At 47.7% G+C, this 24,062-nt stretch overlaps 1 protein-coding gene across 2 annotated transcripts in view; it reads right to left on the bottom strand.

The window, feature by feature from the left end:
- Nucleotides 1–24,062, bottom strand: part of LOC144762300 (exportin-5-like) — a 2,334,361-nt gene that overhangs the window by 1,020,988 nt on the left and 1,289,311 nt on the right. For both annotated transcript variants that reach the window (XM_078647447.1, XM_078647448.1), the window contains one exon: nt 7,619–7,708. In XM_078647447.1, coding sequence (XP_078503573.1) covers nt 7,619–7,708 — 90 coding nt within the window. The remainder of the gene's footprint in view (nt 1–7,618; nt 7,709–24,062) is intronic.

Below are 24,062 nucleotides of genomic sequence, written 5' to 3'. Positions count from 1 at the left end.
ATTTATCTAGGTTTCTCTGAATGGGTATACTCCTATGTATACTAAGATGGTTGTGCCTATTCCTTTCACTATTTTACAGAAACCGTGAGCTGTGCGGGACTTGCAGAGGAAGGACAACATATGCCCAAGTACAGGTGATTCGGTTGCATTTGTTCCAACCGGCTCTGGGGTATTCTTATGTACTTTTATACATTTGTAATTCACTAAATATAATTTTGTACACAATTGCAGTAGCAACACAGTAGTGGTCCTGAAGAAGGCATGGGATGGAATAATGTCCATAGGTGTTGAAACATGTTGACCTTTTAGTTACGAACACCAGACAGTTATTTGTTATAGACTGTCGCTTTTGCACTGTTTTAAGTTTGATTTGTGCGAGACAATAATAAAGATCGGGTCTCTAATAGGTCAATTTTAATTCACTATCATTTTTTTCTTATGCACTGCATTTTTCCCATAAAATGTAGTTGCGCTTATCTTAATATCCATATAATGTCCTTGATAAAATATCCTCGGGCTCCCTCATCCTTCTGATAAGGTTGCAGCCCTTAGTGTCACGATTGTGCCATCAATGAGGAGACCCATATGATGAAGCATGTCACCTACGGGTGAGTGATGGGAATCCGTCTGTTCTTAAATTAATAATCCCAAGTGCTCTATTTGTGGTAGTGTGGTCGAGCAGTTTAGTCAAGGACAGGATAAGTCGTAGCTGGAGAGCTAACAGGGCTGTGATTATGGGAGTCCCCGACAGTGCAATAAAAGATCTGTAAATGTGTAGTTCATGATATAAAGTAAATTACTGAACTGTGCTGCTAAATATACATGATTATAGCAAAGAGGTTAAATATGGATTGGGAAGGCAGAGAACACTGCACTTTTACCAGCAGGTGACCATTTAAAAAAGGATAACAACTGAATGAGCATTGAAGCCGTAGTACCTATCAAGGCTAGAAGTGATAGCTTATACAAGAGATACAAGATTGGTTGGGCATTGACTAAAATAAGTTACTTACCTGTAAGTACGGTTATCCAGTATTGTATATTTCATAGATTCGCATGCTTGAATCATACCCGTTGAGATGGGAGTCCCACAGTAAAATATTCAAGCAGTGCCTTAAATCCTTCATAGGCTATAATGTCCAAAGACCTTATAAACAGTAGCCTATCTGTCCTCTAAACAGTAGCCCATCTGTCCTTTTTTTAAAGGACCAAATTTTGGCATTCAGCACCCTCTAGAACACTCCAAGCAGAGGCCAGTTCTCCTTAGATTTTCTAAGTACAAGCGGGAAGTGAGGACCTCAAAATCAATGAGAACTGACTCAACGGGGAGGAGGGTGGGCTGCATGTGAATCTATGATAGATACCAATACCGGATAACCGTTGTTACAGGTAAGTAACATATTTTCTTATCTAGTATTGGGGTATCTTTCATAGTTTCACATGCCTGAATAAGAATAGCAAGCAGTACCATAAAATGGTACTGTCGTTAGTGGACGGTGGGAGACATGTAACTTAAACCCCCAAATGCAAAAGACATATACTAGTAACATTGCTAATAATCATTCAATATCCTGCATAAATGCGTGCACTAAACATACCAGCAGAATAAATTGCTAAAACCACTACTGTTGCTGTAAATCTTTCAAGATACACAAGCATTCAAATACAGTTATATATTTGTTTTTCTATACATTTCCAAACATATCCAATACCTTCATTAAAATAAAGCAAGTGCTCCCCTTATTGCAAACAAAGAGGCTGATCTTAATTGAAGAGATGATGCAGTACCTCTTGGCAAGCGCTGCATCCTCTCTTTGCGTAGATTGCAGGCAGTAATGCTTTGTAAAAGTGTGGACATTCTTCCATGTCGCAGCACGGCATATTTTGTCTAATGTCACTCCCGCAAACAAAGCTGCTGATGCAGTAACTGTTCTTGTGGATTGTGCTTTAGTTCTTGCTGTCGGAGGCTTGTTAGCCTTTTCATGAAAGAACTGGATCGCGGATGAGACCCATCTGGCGACCGTGGCCTTTGTTACTGCCGTTCTTGGTTTTCCTTGTTCCTAAGCGACCACAATCTGATCAGTTTTCCTTATCTCCTTCGTCTTAAGTAGGTAGAATTTCAACCATCTCTTGATATCCAATGTATGCAACGCCCGTTCTGCTGGACTAGATGGGTTTGGAAAGAAAGATTGTAATATCACCGGCTTGTTGAGGTGAAACTGTGTTGGTGCCTTTGGAATAAACGTCAGGTTCGTTCGTAGAGTTACATAGTTTTCAGTGAAATGATGAAAAGGTTCCTTGATTGTAAAGGCATGTATTTCGCTCACTCTCCTTGCAGAAGTAAGAGCTACTAAGAGGGATACCTTCCATGTGAGAAAATTAAGCTCCTCTTTGGGAATTGGTTCAAACCGTTGTCTCATCAACTGCGCCAGGACTACATTGAGCTTCCCCTCCGGAGGAGGCGCACGCACCCGGGGAAATGCGTGGAAAAGACCTCTCATGAACTGCTTTATAAGACTAGATGCACAGAGAGGAGCAGTTCGAGGAGATTTCCTATACGGGGAAATTGCAGCTAGGTGAACCTTCACTGCAGAGAAAGTGAGACCGGATTTAGCCAGAGAGGAGATACAGCAAAATCTGCTCAGCAGGAGCTTGAAGTGGGTGAACGTTATTTCTTTCGCACCAGAAACAGAATCGTCTCCATTTCAAACGATATGTTTTGATACTGCTTTCAGCATGGGATTTAGCAATGATATACCTATACTCTTGCAGTATATTTAGGTCCTTAAATTCAAGGAATTCTGGAGCCATGCGTGCAATGAAGCGAGTGTGGGTCCGTATGATTCACTTGGCCCTCGATAACATCGTTGAGAATAGCAGCAGGTGAATGGGTTTTGACTCAGACAGTAGAAGCAGTTCTGGGAACAAGTATTGCCTAGGCCAACGTGTTGCTATCAGGATCAGACAACAATCTTCAGATTTCATCTAGTTAGTACCTTGGGATTTAACTGAATGGGGGGAAAGCGTAGGCATATATCCCTGCCCATCGCATTAAAAGGGCATTCCCCCTTGACCTTGGTAGAGGTAATCTGATGTCATAGTATTGGCATTTGGCATTCTCCTCCGTTGCGAAGAGGTCAAACGCTGGTTTCCCTCATTTTCTAAATACCTTGTCCAGCTGGATTTGTTTGAGCTCCCACTCCTGACAACTGGACTGAGACCAGTTTAATGTGTCTGCTAGGGTATTGTGCAGACCTCTGACATGCTCGTCCTTTAATGAGACTCCATGGTGTGCTGTCCATTCCCATAACTCTTGCTCTTCCTGAGATAGCATAATGGATCTTGTTCCTCTTCGTTTATTGACATAGTACATGCTGGTCGTATTGTCCGTACGAACCAACACGGAGGAGCCTGCTATTCTTGGCAGGAAAGCCTGAATAGATAGGAATATGGCTTTGAGCTCCAAGCTGTTGATGTGCTGCTTCCTCTGCGAAGAAGACCATTTGTCCTGAATTTCCAAGTCCTGCAGATGACCTTCCGAACGCTCCTTGGAGGCGTTCGTTGTTAGAACGAAATCTGTGGTGCTCTGTATGAAAGTCACGCCCGAACAAGATTTGTTGCCTGAAACTACCACTGTAGTGCTTTCACCACACATGTTGTGATTCGAATTACATCTTCGAAGGATCCCCTCAGCCTGTTGCCAATGTGTCTGCAGTTTCTCTTGAAGGGGCCTCATCTTCAGTCTAGCAAGAGGTACCAGATTTATCGCTGAAGAGCACATCCCCAGGTGCGATTTGTATATCTGTACAGAAACGGACCCTTTTTTAGATATGGTCTTGGCAAGCATTTGCAGACGTATCCATTTTTCCTGAGACAACGCTTTGCATTGAAGGGTGTCTATGGACACTCCCAGGAAAGATTACTTGAGTTGGATGCAAAACCGATTTTTCCCTGTTTAGTGTAAGTCCCGATGTATTGAACAAATGAAGGCAAGCTTTTGTTCCTCGATTGGCCTCCTTCGCTGATGCTGCTTTGAGAAGCCAATCGTCGAGGTACGGAAATACTTGAAACCCCTGAGACCGCAGGGTTGCCGCTACTGGTGCCAGTCACTTGGTGAAGATCTGTGGTGCTGATTTGAGGTCAAGCGGGAGTACCTGCCACCGCGAACCTTAGGAATTTCCGGTCTTTCGGATGGATTGGGATTTTGAAATGTGCATCTTCCACGTCCAGTGAAGTCATGAAATCTCTTGTTTAAGCAGCCCAGGATATCGGAGAGTGTTACCATCCTGAACGTCCGCTTCTTGATAAACTTGTTGAGATTCCTTAGGTCCAGAATTGGTATCCATTCTCCTGATTTCTTCTTTATTAGGAAAAAAATAGAATACAAATATTTTCCCTTCTGAGCGAAAGATACTTCTTCAATTGCTTCTTTGAGAAGCATGGCCAAGACTTCTTTTCGTAATAAGTGAAGACGAGGGGGAGGGGGACCCCTAGGTGGAGTGGTTGGGGACAGCTGATGGAACTCTAGAGTGTTACCAGTGTTCTGATGTTATCTCGTGCCCCCGTTGTACCTACCTGGAAATTTTTGCACCCACAGGTAGGGAGGGAAGATGGGCTGGTACCCTGATGTGCTCAATGCCTTCTGCCTGAGCCGCAGCTTTGTTGGGATGCTCGCTTGCGGCCTCCCTGGCGATAGAAACCAGCTGTAGATGGTTGACGATAAGATGAGGGGTTATAAGACTGCTGATATTCAGCTTGATATGGCTGATATTATTGAGCTCTCTGGTATCCTCCTTTGTAATTGGCGACTTCTCGTCCTCTAGCACCTCTGAATAGTACCCTTCTGTACTGCAGAGAGCCTAATGACTTTTCGGTGTCAGTGTCATTTTTTTATTGCCAATAGAGCGTCATCAATGTGTTTTCCGAAGAGTGACTCACCGTCAAAAGCCAAATCTAGAACCTTTGCTTGTACCACAGGTCTAAAGGTGGTTGCTCTTAGCAATCCCTGACGTCCAAGAACAGCAGCTCCAGCCAAGTGGTAATCGGGGTAGCCGGGTTCTTAGATCGCCTTTGTGCTGCCTGAGAGATGACCAAATCTGCTTTAGGATGACCAATAAGGCAAGATGGAGGGGTCATTCAGTGCCTTTACTTCTTCTCCACACGAGGCAGTACTGGTGGAAAGGACGCTGTTTTTTTTAATAATCCTGATGCCTTCCTGCCATATATGTTCAAAGATAGGTATGGACCGTACCACTTTCCTTGTGTCTTCCTTGAAGTTGTATAGGAAACATTCAGCTTGCTTCACTGCAATAGGCAAATGAAACCTGTTGGCTGCCCCCGCGCTAAGCTGTGAAACCCCACCCCAATATCTACTGGAGGAGAGTCTGACAGAAGGTGCAGAGGAGGGGATGGTGTTGGAATCATCCACGGCGTCTTCGTCGACGATGTCTCTGTCGTCGACGGTGTCTTCATCGATGGACCATCAGCGGATGAGTCCGTCATCATAGGGATCTTCGTTGACAGCATTGCAGCCGACGGAGGGGTGTTGGGGGCCTTCCAAGGCGATGAAGCTCTCCTCATCAACATGAAGACTCTGGTAGAGAGAATAGGAGACTGGATCAACATCGTCAGCATTGCCGATAGCGTTGACGATGTCACATAGATTGTCGTCGGCGATTACTTTTTGAAGGTTTTCCTACTTACAGGATCAGAAGAAGAGGCTCTAGGGCGATCTCATTCCTTCCTGACAGGTGTAGAGGGCGCAGATAATGCGGGTTCAAAGGCGTGTTTAGTATCTTTCTCCTTACTTGAAGCCCATCCCTGAGAAGGCCTAAAAGGTTTTCTTCCCTCACCTAAGAAACTGTCCTTGGATCTAGCCCTCTTGTTGGATGTTGAAGCTCTGCCCTCTTCTTCATTCATCAGAAGAATGAGATTGTTATTTTGTGGTTTGTAGCCACAATAACAATCTTCTCTCTCTGTCCTTGAGGGTCTTGTTTGAGAAAGTGAGACAGATTTTACAATATCTCACCTCTTGCCTAGGATATAAGCAATTCTTACATTCCTTGTGTGTTTCATCCACATGGACCCTTTTCTTTCCACAGGTTTTACGAGGGCGGAAAAGGCCTCTTTCGTTTGACCTGATGTCCAAATTTGCTAATGAGAAGAAATTGAGTAGCACTCAGGGAGACTCCCACCTACACGGCGTGAAGTGAAAATCTGAGTAGAACTGGACTCTTCAGGGAGTGTTCTAGAGGGCGCTAACAGCTGATTGGCTGAATGCCAACATTTGGTCCTTTTTTAAAAAGGACATAGAAAGGCTGCTGTGTAGATGGCTTTTGGCCACTATAGCCTATGAAAGATTAAGGCACTGCTTGAATATTTTACTGTGGGACTCCCATCTTGATGACGGGGAATGATTCAGGCATGTGAATCTATGAAATATACCCCAATACTAGATAAACAAATATTTCCATTGGTTCTCTCTGTTCATCCCCCGTAACTGTGTTCTATGCCTCCTTCTGTACTGTCGGATTATCTGTGTTGTGAAGGACTGTATATGTTCCTATATGTCTGTTGTCTCGACTAAGCAGGCCCCTAGTCCAAGCAGTTAGGTGTGTTGTTCAGTTTGCAAATTGGCACATATTTATCATCCAATTCACTGTGTGAATTGGTGTTGTGTGTCTGGGCATACACTTCACAAAAGGGAAACCTGCTGGCTTCGTTAATTTTTTTTTAAGCTTGAGTTCACAGAATATTACATGCATATATTAATATCTCTTGGAAAAGCACTGCATGTGTTCAACAGTCCGTCCTCAGTTGAGCAAAAAGTAATGGCAAGTAGAAAGCGTCTGACTTCAGGGATCAAAAGCACAATCCAGGTTGGTTGAAATGTTATTACTGCATCTGCAACCAGCTTCTGCCTTTGCAGTCTGAGAAGTGCACAAAAGCAAAGCTGGAAATAGGTCTTCTCATAACTATTAATAAATCATTGTTACGCGCTGCAAAAAGCAGGGATGTTGGAGTAAAGGACTGCATTGTGCCGCAGACCACTGCTGCATTGGCAACATGCCTCCATTGCAACCCATGTATCCTAAAGGCAAGCGTGTCAATGCAACATAAGTGCAAGCAGTGGTCCATGTGAACATTGTCTCTACTTCCAACATCTGGAGCCTACATTTGCATAATTTAAGCTGTAAAAATTTGACACATTCCATTTTGAGAATGATTACCACCTTGTTTCAGCAGGCACAATCCATTACATATTTTTAAACCACAAACACCACTGCAAAACATTTGTGCTTACCAGCGTGAATAGCAAAGGGTGGGAGAGGTGGTTCCCCTTTCCACCTTTCTCCCTGCAATTCGCAACGTATGCACTGAAATTCATAGCATGTACTGCAAATTAAGACTTCAAAATGCAAGCTACATTGCCTTTGCCAAAGCAAAGTCCATGGTACATCAGACCTCAGATTTTAAAACCCAGAGACGTTATCACACCCTATAATCAATGTCATCTGTTAGCAGTAAACCATGAGAGATCTGCATTCATTTGTACAGGCTTTATCTTCTAGTCGGTACGATTGCCTTGAGTTCATACTTTGTATGATCATTCACTCACCAGGATAACAGTGGGATTGTCTTGACACAGCTTGATAATGCATGCTAAGGCATAGGTTTTTGTATCCTTCTGGATCTGCAACTTTGGAACCTGAAAACACAAAAATGACTGTCAACGCAAAAGCAGCAGTTATATAAAAGAATACATATCATTTACTAAAGCCGTGAACATGTCTTCAGACAGACATCTATGCAGCACTAGTTGAAAATATGGACAGACACTATTAGTGTGGTTTGGGAAGGATGGGACCCTCCAGCTCTCTACAAGAAAGGAACTACAGGGACGCTACTCATCTGTCAGGAGGCTGTTTACAGCATTTTAAATGACAGTAGTAACTACAGTGTAATTTAGGTTGATCAAAGCTAGGGTTCTCTTAAGAACCTGCATTCTCAAAGCTAATAGGTCAGGCTATGTGTAAATGCAATCAAACATAGGGGGGAGGTTGTAGCCCTACGGCTAGAGCGGTCGACCTCGAAGCTGGGGAACCTGGTTTGAGTCTCCCCAATGACGCTCAACATCCTGTGATTATGGGAAAACCACTTAATCCCCCAGTGCCTAACAAAAAATAAAGGTGCCCATCTGTAACGAAACTGGTGCTCATGTAAAGCATCCGATACCCAATGTCTCGGGTCTAGTTCGCGCTATAAAAGAACTCTATAAAAAAAAAACAAGAAACAACACAGGCATGCACAAATGCTGCCTAAAGTCAGTTCTATTGGCCTTGACGATGCTTGGAAAAAGCTAGCAAAAAAAGAATAAAATTGGAATGTGACAATGAAACAAGCTACTTACCTTCAGTAATGAATATGCTACTTACCAGTATGCATCTGTTCTTGGCATGTAGGGCTGCTGACATTCATATCTATAGCATAGATCGCCGCCTAGTGTTGGGTCCGGATGATTGCACATTGTTGTCCTGGAAGAGTCTTCAAAGTATCACGAGATAGGTGGCTCCTCCCCTGGACTACAGTGCGCATGGGCATCGACTCCATCCCCAGATTGTTTTTTAGCCATTGTGGCGAAGATGGAGTGTAACAGTGTGAGCGATGGCCATGCTAAGAGTAAGTGTAAAATTCTGCAGCCGCTACAGGCGCCGGGGAGGAGGGCGGGCGATATGAATGTCAGCAGCCCTACATGCCAAGAACAGATGCATACTGGTAAGTAGCATATTCAGTTCGAGGCATGTGGGCTGCTGAATTCATATCTATAGCATAGAATACATAGCAGTCCCGCCAGCTGCAGATGTCTGAAAGAGTGTTTTAAGAACAGCCTGCCCTACAGCTGCTTGCTGCTTGGAGTGCACATCTACACAGTAGTGTTTAGTAAATGTGTGTGGTGTAGACCATTTGGCTGCTCTACAAATATCTTCCAAAGGGATATTACCAAGGAAAGCCATGGAGGCCCCCAACTTGCGGGTGGAGTGGGCTCTGGGGGGGACCGTTAAGGTGCGCTTAGCCTTGTGATAGCAAATCTGAATACACTTTACGATCCACCTGGCTATACCTGCTTTGGAAATGGGGCTGCCTTTGTGCTGGGCTGAAAAGGCAACAAAGAGCTGTTGTGTCTTCCTAAATTCTTTGGTCCTATCGATGTAGTACATCAAAGCTCGTTTGACATCAAGAGTGTGGAGCATTCTTTCGGCAACCGTCTCTGGGTTCTGAAAGAACGCGGGGAGCTCAATGGTCTGATCGACATGGAACTGCGAAACCACTTTAGGAAGAAATTTAGGGTTAGTGCGGAGCACCACCCTGTTGGAGTGAATTTGAATGAATGGCTCTTGTACAGTGAGCACCTGTAGCTCACTAACACGTCGTAGAGAAGTAATGGCAATGAGAAAAGTCACTTTCCACGTTAAGAACTGAATCTCACATGAATGTACAGGCTCAAAAGGTGGGCCCATCAACCTGGTGAGGACCACATTGAGGTTCCATACAAGAGCTGGCGGGGTCCTGGGAGGGATGACCCGCTTCAGTCCTTCTAAGAAGGCTTTAATGGCAGGCACCCTGAAAACGGAGAGATGCTGCCTGTTTTGAAGATAAGCCGCTATGGCGGATAAGTGTATCCGAATGGAAGCATATGCTAGATTGCATTTGTAAAGATGTAACAAATAACATATGATGTTGGGAATAGATGCATCTAGCGGGTTGATGTTGTGTTCAGTACAGTAAATGACAAACCGCTTCCATTTCGCTGCATAGCAGGCCCTAGTAGTGGGCTTTCGTGCCTCGCGAATGATATCCATGCATTCAGGAGGCAAGTCAAGGTAGACAAACTCTAAGACCTCAGGAGCCAGATCGCCAGGTTGAGCTGCTGCGGATCTGGAAGCTGAATGTCGCCACGGTTCTGCGTCAAAAGCCTGGGTGTTAGGTGCAGCCTTTGATGCGGTACCACGGAGAGTTCTAGAAACGTGGTGTACCATGGTTGGCGTGCCCACGTTGGAGCAACCAGGATGAGCGTCATCGAGTGTTGCTTTAGCTTTCGTGCCACCAGCGGTATGAGAGGCGCTGGGGGAAAAGCGTACGCAAATCTGCCTGACCAGTTCATCCATATCGCATTGCCCTGCGACTGTGGGTGAGGGAACCTGGCGGCAAAGCTTTGGCATTTTGCGTTTTCCCTTGTGGCGAACAGGTCTATCTCCGGATGACCCCACTGCTGGAAGTACGGGCGGAGTACTGATGGATGTATCTCCCACTCGTGCATTTGGTGGCTGTACCTGCTGAGCAGATCCGACATCTGATTGTCCTTGCCCGGGAGGTGTTCCGCCATGAGGAAGATGTTCCTCTGAATGGCCCACTTCCATATGCTCTGAGCCAGATGAGACAACTGTGGAGAGTGCGTACCTCCCTGCTTTTGGATGTAGTACATGGCCGTCATGTTGTCCGTCCGGATTAACACGACCTTGTTGCACAGATGTACTTTGAACGCTTTCAGTGCCATGAAGATTGCCATCAGTTCTAGGTAGTTGATGTGCATCTTCTTTTGCTCCGTTGTCCATAGTCCCTGCACCGTGTAGGGAAGTACATGAGCTCCCCATCCCTGGAGAGATGCGTCCGTCGTCAGGATAATCTGTGGCACAGGCTCCTGGAACGGTCGGCCCTTGCAAAGGTTGTGTGGATTCCACCAATGCAGAGAGTTGTATGCCCGACCGGTCACCAACACTAGGTCGTTTAACTGTCCCTGAGCCCAAGCATTCTTGGAGCAGACGCATATGTAGCCTCGCGTGCGGGACTATGAAGATGCAGGAGGCCATCATGCCTATCAACTGCATGAACACTCTTGCTGGAAGCGAGTGTTGCAGTCTGAACTTTTGGATCAGTGACTGAATGTTGTCGATCCTCACTGAATTTGGCTGAGCCGTGGCTGCCAGAGTATCTATTGTCGCGCCCAGATACTACCGCACATGGGCTGGCTGAAGGTGCGACTTCGGATAGTTCAGTGAGAAGCCCAGACCGTGAAGAAGGTAAATGGTGTGGGACATGTCGGCGGCGCACTGCTGGGCCGACTTTGCCTGAACCAGCCAGTCGTCCAGATAAGGGTAGACATGCACGTTCTGCCTTCTGAGGTGCGCAGCCACTGTCGCCAGACATTTCGTTGACACTCTGGGGGCTGTGGTCACTCCGAAAGGAAGGACCTTGAATTGATAATGCCGATTCTGAATGGTGAATCTGAGGTATTTTCTGTGTGATGGATGTAGAGGAATATGAAAGTAAGCCTCCTTGAGATCCAAGGTTGCGAGGAAGTCTCCCTGATTGAGTAAGGGAAGAACCTGCTGCAGAGTTAGCATGTATAAGTGTTCTGAGAGAATATACTGGTTTAGGGGTCTGAGGTCCAGAATGGGTCTGAGGGACCCGTCCTTCTTTGGGATCAAGTAGTACAGGGAGTACACTCCTGTGCCTTCTTCCTCCACTGGCACAAGCTCTATTGCGCCTTTTTGCAGCATGACCAGAACCTCCTGCTGCAATAAGTGCAAATGCTCTGTGGACATAGGACGGTGTTTTGGTGGTATGTTGGGTGGAGTGGATGTTAGCTCCAGACAATAACCAAATTGGATAAGTTTCCTGACCCACCTTTCTGTGGTGATGGATTTCCAGACTGGCAGGAACTGCTGGAGTCTCCCCCCGACAGGTGTGGAATGGTCGGGGGGCAGTGACAGGGCATCACTGTTTGTTGGTGGCAGAGGAACAGGAGTTGTTGTTACCCCTGCCTCTGCCCTTGGTGTTGTTGCCCCGATATCCACCTCTATTTTGCTTGGTGTAAGAGGATTGCGCCCCACTTTTATTGAATGGCGTTTGCTGGGACATCTGGCCTCTGGAAACACCTCTATTGCCTGAGCGACGAAAAGTGCTCCCCCGAAACTGTTGGGACTGGAGAGCTCCCATGGACTTAGCAGTCTCGGTATCCTTTTTTATTTTTTCCAGGGTGGTATCCACCTCAGGACCAAATAATCTGTCAGGGTTTACCGGCTGGTTGAGGATGGTAGTTTGTATCTCCGGTTTGAACCCGGAGATTCTGAGTCATGCCTGACGTCTCAACATCACACTGGTGTTAATTGCCCTGGCTGCAGTGTCCGCAATGTCTAGTGCACACTTAATTGAAGCGTTGGAGATGAGTTTCCCTTCCTGGATAAGCATCTCCGCCGCCTCCTTATATTGATCTGGTAGGTGTTGCAACAGGGTCTCTAGTGTGTCGTAGTGTGCCCTGTCGTATCTGGCCAAGAGGGCTAGAGTGTTTGAGATGTGCCAGATATTAGCTGCCTGAGCCAATACCCTTTTACCCGATGCCTCCAGTACTTTGGATTCTTTGTATGGGGGAGGAGCTTCACCAGTGGTTTGCGAGTTCGCCCGTTTACGGGCATTAGAAACGACCAGAGAGTCCAATGGCAACTGGCCCTTGATGTAGGTTGGATCGCCAGGTGCCGGTCTGTATTTCTTCTCAATTCTAGGGTTGACCACCCTTGCCGGTGTGGGTTCCTTGAAAATGTCTGCAGCATGTTTCAGGACCCCTTTCAGCATAGGGAGAGTCTTCACAGTCTTTTCAGCTGTTGAAAAAGTGTCAAAGAGGAAGTCAACCTCAACAGGGTCAGCATGCAGCTGAACGTCGTGGTTTTTAGCCGCCCTCTCAATCAAGGCATTAAATGCTGCAGAATCCTCAGTGGGAGAGGTCTTGACATGGTACACCCGAGGGTCCTGGGCAGTGTGCTGATCCCCTGTGTCCCCTGCCTCTGTCCAGGAGTCCTGTTGTTCATCAGGATCTGTGTTGGCAGGGAAGTTATATTCCTCGTCCTCATCCCTTGCATCCTCTGCATCCGAATAAGTGGGTGAGGGTGTGGCAGGTCTTGGAGTCCGATGAACCAACGGTTCGACCAGAACCGGGGAATCCGAAGCAGGCTTCTTGCGCTTTAAAGGAATCGTGAAGGACTCCAAAGGCTGCGTCGCCGTGATCTTCCTATTGTAAAGGGTAAGTTTCCCGGTGTCGGCGTCGATGAAATGTGCCGACTGCTCCTCCACCAAGGGCTGTCGATGCTTCGAGCTCCCAATCGGGTGAGTCGGCTTCGATCCCGCAGATCCCTGCAATTGCGCTTCGGGCACCGATCGTGGTGTGAAGGCCTTCGGTGCCACCTTGGGCGGCAACGTCAACAGGATTGGCGTCGAAGACTTTTGCGTCGTGGCAGTTTGCTTCGGGGCGGAAGTCTCCTTCGGGTCTTCCGCAGAAGCCTTGTCCCTGATGCGTTTGAGGGAGTCCGAGACTTGCTTCGTAAAGGAAGAGGACGGCTTCGTCGACCCGACGGACGTTCTTGGTGAAGAATCGAGCGTCGATGTCTTTGGCTTTTCCGGCCTCGGCGGGAGGGCATCCTTCTTAGGTGCGCCATGCCCTTCTTCCGCGTCGACAGACTTCGGCGCCGACGTCTTTGGATCAGCGGCCTTGACTACTGGAGTCGGGGCACCAGTTCTCGGCTCGACGGCCTTACTGGACTTCGGCTCGACGCCCTTCTTCGACTTTGGCTCGACGCCCTTGACCGTTTTGGCTTCTACGCCCTTGGTGGACTTCACCGGTTCGATAGATTTCTTCGGCTTCGGGTGTCCCGACACCTCGGAAGACGAGGGTGTCGATAGAGGAGTCGACGTCTTTGGTTTCGATGGCGTCTCCATCACTTTCGTTTTTGCCGACACCGATGGTTTCACTTTCGGTTTCGTTTTCGGCAATGGCGGCTCCGCCGAAGTGTCTGTAGCCGGGCCCGTAGGCGAGGCCGTGGATCTGGGTGGAAGGTCTTGGGTAAGGCCGTGTGGCGAGCCCTCGACCTGAGCCTTAGTAATTGTTCTTTCGGGACTTAGCTCTTCACATGAGCTATCTTCCGTGGCCCCGTAGGCCTCCTCGTCGTCTCCTACCACGTCGACGATGTCTTCTGCCTCGACCACCTCGACGTCCGCGTCGTATTCGTAGTCTAGCCCCTCCGCCGGAGGGGAAATCTGCATCTGAACTTCCTGTTCGTCTGCTTCTTCTCTGTCGAAGATGTCCACCGGTGCCGGGGCAGATTGCCGGGCCTCCAGGCGCGCCACGTGCCGAAGTCGAATCGTCTTCTTCGACCGAAACCTGGAACAAGCCATACAGTTGGCTTCATCGTGGTCCGGCGACAGGCACTTGTTGCACACAGGGTGGACGTCGATGTGTGGGTACTTCGATCCGCACACAGGACATTTCTTGAACGGACTCCGTTCCATGATGTTCCGTCGAAGGTCTTGCTGCATCGACTGGGCCTCGAGCACCGAAGAGCCACGCGACTCCTCTGGACGTCCGACTCGGGAACTGAGCCGGAACAGATCAAGGCACCGACCGCAAAACAATACCGACGGTATAGGAAAAGGCCTTCAGGCCTTGAGAAAGTCTAATCGATTCCGATCTGGAGATGTCGAATATACATCCGAACCCAATGGCGGAAAAAAACAATCTGGGGATGGAGTCGATGCCCATGTGCACTGTAGTCCAGGGGAAGAGCCACCTATCTCGTGATACTTCGAAGACTCTTCCAGGACAACAATGTGCAATCATCTGAACCCAACACTAGGCGGCGATCTATGCTATAGATATGAATTCAGCAGCCCACATGCCTCGAACCGCTCTTTCTGGTGGATATGTAAAGGCACTCAGCTGGTTTCAAGAGCATCTGGTGCAGGACTCTGCATTGTTGTTGACAAAGGATATCCGTCCAAAGAGGTAGACAGAGTACGGTAGATGCTCCGGCTCAGCATATCAAAGTACAAGACTCTCCATACCTCTCTTCTCCTTTTCAGGAATTCAGGGAATTAGCAGAAGGCAGGATCTTGCACAGGAGGACATGAATGTGATTCGCAGGGAGCCAGAGGCAGAAACTCCACAGCAAAAAAGGCTTGAAAATTAATGTCAGGGGAAGTGAAAAGATCTATCTAAGGCACACCCTGCCAGGGCCCTTTGGACGACCCCAGGAGGCAGGTGGCACTCATGGTCAAACTTGACATCTGGGATTGTTTCAACTGGTGCTCAAGCAGCCTGCTTGTTTGAGGACAGTCTCAGAATCCCCTGAATGTTCAGCTAGCCCCATAGCCTCAGTGCCTGTTTGCACAGCACACAAGACTCCACCTCACTAAGTTTGATGCAGTAGAACATGGCTGCTGTGTAATTCTTCAGAAACTGTCAAATACCAATAGTAATTCCGGCAGAGGCAATATATACTTCCTCAATAAACAATGACTAACAGTACCTTCAGATTATTTCATTTTATACAATTTTGATTTCTTTTAATTTACAGTATAAAAAACATTATCAAAAAATGTGTTCCACTCATTACAACATTCCCCAGTATTTCATCATTTAATAAAAACACAGTCATTACAAACCACACTCCTTGCTCTGGTCTCATATTCATGCCAAGCACACATTCTCATGCAAACTCAAAACGCATCCCTCCTCCCCGAGAATTTTCTTAACCACCCAACATAAAAACTGCTCTTTAAGTCTTCCATCGTCATGTCTTAGCCAGGGGACTCAAATAACGGTCAACGCACGTTTAGGTGGAAATAACAACTGAGCACCTTCTTCAGGAACAGCATTCAAATGTCCTTTACTTTCCAACACATTTTGTTTTTTAAACGTCCTTTTTATTAAATACTTGCTTTATGCACCTTTGAGTATAATACAGAGACAGGGTGTAATGTGGCAGGCAGTAATTCAAGGAACATCACACAAACAAGTAACCAAGGGTCAGGACACAAGGTGACTAACAACTGAACAAATTCACAACTATGGTGTGGCAAACAGAAATATCCTTAATGAATCATTAAATCATTTTAGGTGTGGGAGACAAACCCAAATGATGTCAAGGGTGGTACAGGACAGCTACTGATGGGAAACTTTTACCAATGTGTTTGAGCTAGAGTTCACTTAATATTTGTCACACATGGGTGTTTACTCTGGTTTTGTCTGCCACACCTAAAATGATTTAATGATTCATTGATGATATTTCTGTTTGCCACACCATAGTTGTGAATTTGTTCAGTTGTTAGTCACCTTGTGTCCTGGCCCTTGGTTACTTGTTTGTGTGATGAGTCTAGTACATGGGGGTATGTATCCAATGGGTCGTTAAACTAACCCTCGGGTCCTTCTTTGTTGTCTTCGTAGTAATTCAAGGAAACCATGCATAGTCCATATGAGAAAAAGCATACAGTAAGTAGACGCCACTATCAGATTCTGATTTCTATACCACTCCATCTCACCCCCCCAGCCCCCACTCCTCCCATTTTGGACCCTTTTGGTTAAGTTCTGTACTGTACTGTACCCATGCAGTCCAGTTCCTTTCCCATTTTTGGGGGAGACTCTGCTGTGGTAAATAACTTTTTCCGCCTGTTGAAACCAATCTACATCACGATTCCAAACTCCGATCCTTGGAGCACCAGCACCTCCCCATGCCTGTGCAATGTTTCTTTTTGCCACCGCGTCTGCAAGCCTAAGCCATATTTTTGTATATTTTGGCCAGTCTGTCTCCCCTGTCACTCTCAATATGTGCCACAACCAAGACCTGGAGACCCACTACAGCTGTCATCACTTGGACCCAATATGACAGAATTCTGGGACAGGTCCAGAGAATGTTAAAGAAGGAACTCACCTCCCCTCATTCCCTGGTGCACCGGTCTGAGTCGCAGCCGCCCATAAGGTGCTGAAGTGTCCTAGAGACATATGATGTATGCAGAATCCATAGTTGAATCAGGCTGAACAGCGCCAGTATGGCAATCTTCCTAGAACTCTGTATGGCTTCCACCCAATAGTCGCTCCACGACTGTTTCCCACGCTTCCCTCAGGGGGCTCATGGGATCAGGGAAGTCTTTCATAATCTTTTAATATGTGAGGGAGACAACTTTGTCAATCATTGGTTTGAGTAAGCGTCTGTCCTCTAACGGGGGATATCCAAGTATTTGTTCTCCCTCTGACATATGGCATCATAGGGCGTGTCTCAACCGCAGGAAACCGAATTGCTCCCAGTCTGCTATACGATATTCAGTCTGTAATTCTATGGATGTGACCATAGTCCCACCATGCCAGATAGCTCCTAGGCAGTCTGTCCCATCCCAACTAGATCCCACCTACCTTGCAGGCGCTCAACATCATCCAGCAGGTAACATTCCCAAAGCGGGTCTGTTCGATTTGTTTAGTTTCCCACCCCAGTAGTTTCATAGCTTTTCGCCATACCTTTACCACCGTCCGTGTGTGTAGCAGGAGAGATCTCGTCTTTTACTATACAGCACAGTCGGGTAGCCGCCGTATCCCATGGCGAGCCGATCCACTCAGTAGGTGGGCTCCATGTATGGTGAGAAGACCCATTTGTTGACATTATTAAGCTGGGATGCCAAGTAATAGTTCCTGACATCAGGTACCACCAGGCCGCCCTCGTAGACACCCTCCTGTTGTAGCTTATGTATCGCTATTAGTGGGCTGCGCCCTCCCGCCCTGGTTTTAATACAGCCTGGCCCACAGTGGCTTATTGTTTGGTTTGCACATCTACACAATAATGCTTTGTGAATGTGTGTGGTGTAAGCCTGTAGCTGCTTTGGATATGTCATCTAAGGGGATGTTCCCTATGAATGCCATTGAAGCCCCCATCTTTCTTGTTGAGTCGGCTTTTGCAGGAATTGTTAACGTGCGTTTTGCTTTTTGGTAACAAATTTGTATGCATTTAACCATCCATCCGACGATCCCTGATTTTGATATAGGGTTGCTGTAGGAAGGTAGAACCCTGACTATGGTTGCCCCCAACTTTTTGCCTGGTGTTTTGCTGGTTTTCTGACTTAGTTGACCTGGGGCCCTGCTATTCAGGACCCCAGGCCTACTGCTCTCTCTGTAAAATGGATTCCATGTACCTTAGGTACATATCTAAATTGGATACTGAGTCACCTTACCAGTCCCTGTACAGTGTACCTTAGGTACCCAGGGCATAGGTGTACCCAGGGCCTACCAGGGGCTGCAGCATGTATTATGCCACCCCTGGCTGGCCATCCAAATCTGACACAACCGGCTGCTTGACAGCTGGGGCAAGGTGGTGTAATCACCCTTTGCTTTAGATATAGTATACCTATATCTAACCCTAAAATGGACACACAGATCTCCTATCAGTCACTCCTATGGCAGGCCTTAACAATCCTGAAGGCAGAGTGCTTGGAATCGTGTGAGATGGTGCTCTGGCATGAGCTGAGCCTGTCTGCGGCTTTCGGGATCCATCCCTTAGCCGTTTCCATGATATCGCATACCATATACTCTTAAGTGCATTATAATCCTCGCGGTTATATGCCAACTCTGGTATCGCTTTATCAAAACATGTCGAGTAAGGTGTCATACGAATTGGAATACTAACCCCTCGCCAATTCTGGCGACGGGGTTAGCATTCCACCCTTCTAGAGGGACACGACATGCATGTAACCCCGGTTAAAATCAGACAGAGCCTTAGCATCCACAAAATGGATGCTGCCACCGAGACACAAGTCTGCCCTCCTGCTGCTGGGAGTCCTCCCAGAGCAGGAGATAAGGACAAAGGGTTTCCTGCCAGGGGCGGTGCCAGCACCGTCCCAGACAGGGTTTGTGTATTGTAGGTAGGCAGGGCTTCAGAGGAAGGTGACTGCACGTGGCACCCCGGTGCTCACTGTGCAGAGGCTGGCTGGAACCAGTTCCAGGGTCACTCCAGACCCTGTGCTGGGGAAAAGCCCGCCAAGGAAGTGGGTGTAACCACCCCCTCCTAGTCCCACCCCTAGGGCAGAACTTAGTCGCGTGCCAGCCCCTTTTTACAGGATAAAGGTAGGAACTGGCCCCCTTCCAAAACAGATCATCTTTGAATCCTGAAACTACTTTCCACGAAAGGAACTCAAGACTTCTTCTTAAGATTTCTCCCTTGTGACTAAGGAGTAGTCACCCTGCATCCGCAGGCACCATCTCAAGAACACTGCGGTCTGCTGCAAGTCTCTCCTCCGGATCAAGACTGCCCAGCTCGACGAGAACCGGCTTCCCTGGCACCTCTGACCTCTACCTACATCATCAGTCACGCTGAGATTCGTGGGTGTGACGAGACCTCGAGGGACCGGCCATCTTCAAGACTGCACGACTTCTGCACAGCAAGCCCGCCGAGTAATTTCCTGGTGAGTGCTTTGGGGTCCGAGAAGCCCCGACCCTGAGCAGCTCCAGCACCGAAGAGTAGCCCCCCAGCATCTCCACGATCGGCGTGGGGCCCTTCTGCTTTTTGCTGCTCACCGCGTTGTTTGGCTACTAGCCCGCTGGGTTGTGGCCTCCTGAACGACGCCCGACGACATCACTGCTGCTAGTCTGGTTGCTCCAGACTGGCCCTTGCTCCCTTCCAGAAGAGGAGCACTCCGGACCCTCCTGGTCCACTCAAGACGCCATTTTGAGTCCACCGCGTGGGCTTGAATTAGCCACGGCTTGTTGCCCAATCCTGGGTAACTTCGACGCCGACAGCTTCATCCATCGTGGGACAGCTCGCCTCTCCATCCTGGTCGCCGACAACGCCTCCTGGTCCGTGAGATCTGCAGAGCCAGCGTCGCCCACTCACCTAGTCGAGGTGACTTCGCCCGGTGCCATCCTGGTGCCCACTTAATCACTGGCTAGTGATTCAAGAACTTGGTCCCCTCTGCTTTCAGGTTTTCTTCTTCCTTGATCCAGGCTTGGATCCATCGAACTTTCCTTCACTGGTCGCCTGCCAGCAACTTCCTTCTTCCAGGCTCCTGGTCCGGCAACGAGATTCCCGACGTCTTTTCAGACCTATGCAGCTGCAGCCCCTGGGCTAGGTAACTTCGGCACTTCGGTGTCCCAGCATAGCCTCACTATCCTAGGGTCAGGATCCACTGTCGTTTTCTTCCTACCAGGTCGGGTTCGCCCGTGAACACTAACTTTGCCTTTACTAGCTCCCATAGACTTTGTCCCGCATCCCGCGTGAGAGTGCACACTCTGCACCCGAGTCCCCTAGGTCTCCTAGAAGTAATCTAACGATTCTATAGTCAAGTCCTAGCGAGTCCAAAGCCTATTAGTACTGTACTTACCTGCTAGTAATTTCGCATTCCACTTTTAAAGTATATGGTTTTTCGTGCCCCTCGGGCATTTGTGTATAACGTGCTAACTTAAGTATTTTCGTAAGAGTTTTGTTGTGTGCCTAGCACCCTGTCCTCATAAAGAGTACAGGGTTGTTGTGATTCTAATAAATACACTGTTTATTTTCATAACACTTGTGTGGTGTCCTTTCACTGGGTGTTCAAGGGGTAATGTGATGGTAAAACAGCTGGCTTAACACGCCCTCTAGAGTCTTAGCCTTAGACTGCTCGTATCCATGCTACTAGGATAGCTGGTCTATAAGGTTGACTTACAACCAATCATCAATAAGGGTTGTTTGGACTGATATATAGTGATCACTAGAATAGTGAACACTGCACATCAGGCCAACTTCTCACAGTTGCCTTTATGAGGTGGCGAAAAAGACACAAAAGTTGTTTTGTTTTACGAAACGATTGTGTTCTTTCGATGTAGTAAAGCAATGCTCTTTTAACGTCTAAGGACGGAGAGCCCTTTCTGCAACTGTTTGAGGCTGCAAGAAGAATACGGGCAGCTCAACGGATTGATTTAAATGGAATGTTGAAATGACTTTAGGCAGAAATTTAGGATTAGTACGAAGAGCTACTTTGTTATGATTAATTTGCAAAAAGGGTTCTTGAATGGTAAATGCTTGTGGTTCACTAACTCTTCTAAGAGAAGTAATTGCTACCAGGAAAGCTACTTTCCAAGTTAGGAATGGCAATTCACATTTATGTAGTTGTTCAAAGCGAGGACCCATTAACCTTGTAAGAACAATGTTTAGGTTACACACTGGTGCTGGTGGCGTTCTGGGAGGAATTCTTCTTTTGAGTCCTTCCATAAAAGCTTTAATAGCTGGTACACTAAACAGAGACAGATGTCTGTTTTGTAAGTATGCTGCAATGGCAGCAAGGTGTAGTCTGACGGACGTATAGGCCAAGTTACACTTTTGAAGGTGTAACAGATATCCTATGATGTGTTGTATAGACAAGTCTAAGGGATCTATTTGGTTGTTTTGGCAGTATATGACAAAGCGTTTCCACGAGCAGCATAGCATGCTCTGGTAGCAGGACATCTAGCCTCTTTAATGATGTTCATGCATTCTGGAGGAAGGTTGAGGTAACCAAACTCTATGACCTCAGGAGCCAGATCGCTAGGTTGAGCTGAGCTGGGTCCAGGTGTCTGATCTCTCCATGGTTCTGCGTTGGTAGGCTTGGAGATAGATTTAGTTTTTGATGTGGCAACCATGCAGAAAGAGGGCAGTTTCCCACACTAATGAATAATATTTTTATACAAAACAAATTTGGTCTGAGTTTAGTGTCAATGAGTTTGTGAAATCATTTCTTGTCTGAGCGTTTTGCACACATTGTTTGTGTGAGCTGGCTTTAATGAGCCAGTCGTATAGATAGTGGAAGACGTGAATGTGCTGTAGGAGAGTAGGGTCAGCTTTCCTATGGTCACCCTATTTTTTGGCTTCACTGGTTTTTGACTTAATGTGGCTGTGGGCCTGCTAATCAGACCCACAGCACTGCTGTTCTCTCTCTAAATTTCTCACCATGTACTTTAGGTACATCACCAATTGGGATTTGGGTCACTCTTATGAGTCCCTGTACAGTGTACTATAGGTACCCAGGGCATAGGTGCACCCAAGGCCTACCAGGGGTTGCAGCATATCTTTTGCCACCCCTGGCTGGCCATCCAAACTGACACAACTGGCTGATCACTCAGCTGGGGCAAGGTTGTGTAATCACCCCTTGCTCAGATATAGTATTCCTATGTCTAACCTTATATCTAGACACATATACACCTATAAGTCACTCCTATGCCAGGCCTTAACAATCCTGAAGGCAGAGTGCTTGGTTTTATGTGAGATGGTGCTCTAGCATGAGCTGAGCCTGTCTGCAGCTTTCGGAACCATGTCCTTATAGCTGTTCTAGGATAATGCCATACCATATACTCTTAAGTGCATTATGAACCTCGCTGTTAAATGCTATCTTTGGTTTGGCTTTATCAAAACATGTCGTGTCAGGTGTCATACGCTTTGGAATACTACCCCCTCGCAAGTTCTGGCGACGGGGGTAGCATTCCACCCTTCCAGAGGGAGAAGACATGTTACTTCCACTAATCCCGGTTAAAGTTAACCTAAGCCTCAGCATCACAAAATGGATGCTGCTGCCACAGACACAAGTCTGATCTCCTGCTGCTGGGAGTCCTTCCAGCAAGGGAGGCTTGGACAATAGGTTTCCTGTCACAGGGAGGTGCTAGCACCACCCCAGACAGGCTATAGTGTATTGGGGCAGGGAGGGCTGAATGAAATGAGACACTGCCTGGGGCACACAAGGTGTCCCATGCATAGTCCAGTTCAAACCGGTGCTGGGGGACTCCAGCCCCAGCTCTGGCGCGAAACTGGACAAAGGGAAAGGGGTGTAACCACCCCCTTCCTGGGTCCCACCCATAGGAGGGATCTAGCAGGTAATCCAGCCCCTAGATTTGGTATATAGGTAGGAGCTGAGTCCCAAGATTTTAGATTTATCCTGACTGAAACTCTGATACGAAACTCTGGACCTTCGACATCCTACTCGACGTAGAATACTGAAGAATCTCCCTTGTGCGCTGGGATGCTTTAGGGTTACTACGCGCTCTACAAAACCTAAAAATAAATAAATAAATAAATTGTGTTCAAGGAGTGACCACCCTGCACAAGCAGGCACCATCAAGCGATCAACGGTTTGCTTTGTCGACGCTCTTGCCGGAGCCCGAGCACAGAGCCTGACAAGACCCGGACTTCCAGACATCCAACAGCCCGATCCACAGCCACAGCAAAGCTGAGACCCGTGGAGGTGACGAGAGACTTGGGACCGGCCATCTTGGAAAGCCAGCGAATTGCTTTCCGTGCAACTTCTGAGGCACCCTCGAAGTTGTGCATTAGGGATTAAGAAGCCCCAGCCCCGAGCACCAACTGCACCGAAGATCACCTCTCCACACTCACCGAGTGCTGCGTGGGGCCCTTTTGCATTTTCCTGCTCGACGCCTCTGTCCGGTCACTTGCCCGTTGGCTAGTGGCCTCTGTGACGACGAAACCTGAAATCTACACTGCTGGTCTGGTTGCTCCAGACTGGCCCTTGCTTCCCTGCGAAGGAGAAGCCCCTCAGTCCTTGCTGGCCTGAGTAAGAAGCCCTCTTCGAATCCTGCGTGGGTTGCCTTTACCAAGGCTTGTTGACTCCAATCCGGAAGCCAACACCGCCGACAGCGAGAGCCTTCGTGGGACAGTCCGTGCCCAGCTCCTGGTCATCGTCGTCGACACCTCCTGGTCCACGTGGCAGCAGAGACAAGCTTCACGACATCGCCTGATTGCTTCCAGACATCGCCTGGTTCCATCCTGGTCACTGGCTAGTGACCCAGACTCTGTCCCCTCTGCTTTTAGGTACTCCTCATCCTCGATCTGCCCTTGGATCCCAACGGACTCATCCCTCCTGGTCGCCTGCAGGATCTTTTCTCCAAGGCTCCATAGGAATCCACGACGAAACCCGACACACTTTGGGACCTATGCACCTGCTTCCTGTGGGAGAGTTAACGCGAGTACTTTGGTGCTCCTGTGAAGATTGACTATCCTAGTGTCCTAGTCTCAAGTGGTTAGTTCGTAGTCCAGGCGGAAGACTCCAAAATCTTTTAACTTTCTAACTTTATGCACCCGTTGACTTCTATGTGTGCACGCGTGTGCATTTAGACTCTGCACCCGCATCCCGAGGGCCTCCTGCTCCCTAACAACTGTTAGTCCAGTGTAGCCCCAGCGATTCCCAAGGCCCTAGGCCTTACAACTGTTCGTGACGTGGTTCTTATACCACTATTTTTG

The sequence above is a fragment of the Lissotriton helveticus genome, chromosome 6 (genome assembly GCF_964261635.1).
Source record: "Lissotriton helveticus chromosome 6, aLisHel1.1, whole genome shotgun sequence".
Taxonomy (NCBI): Eukaryota; Metazoa; Chordata; class Amphibia; order Caudata; family Salamandridae; genus Lissotriton; species Lissotriton helveticus.
The sequence above is the reverse complement of the archived record's forward strand: the minus strand, read 5'-3'. Positions and strand labels throughout refer to the sequence as shown.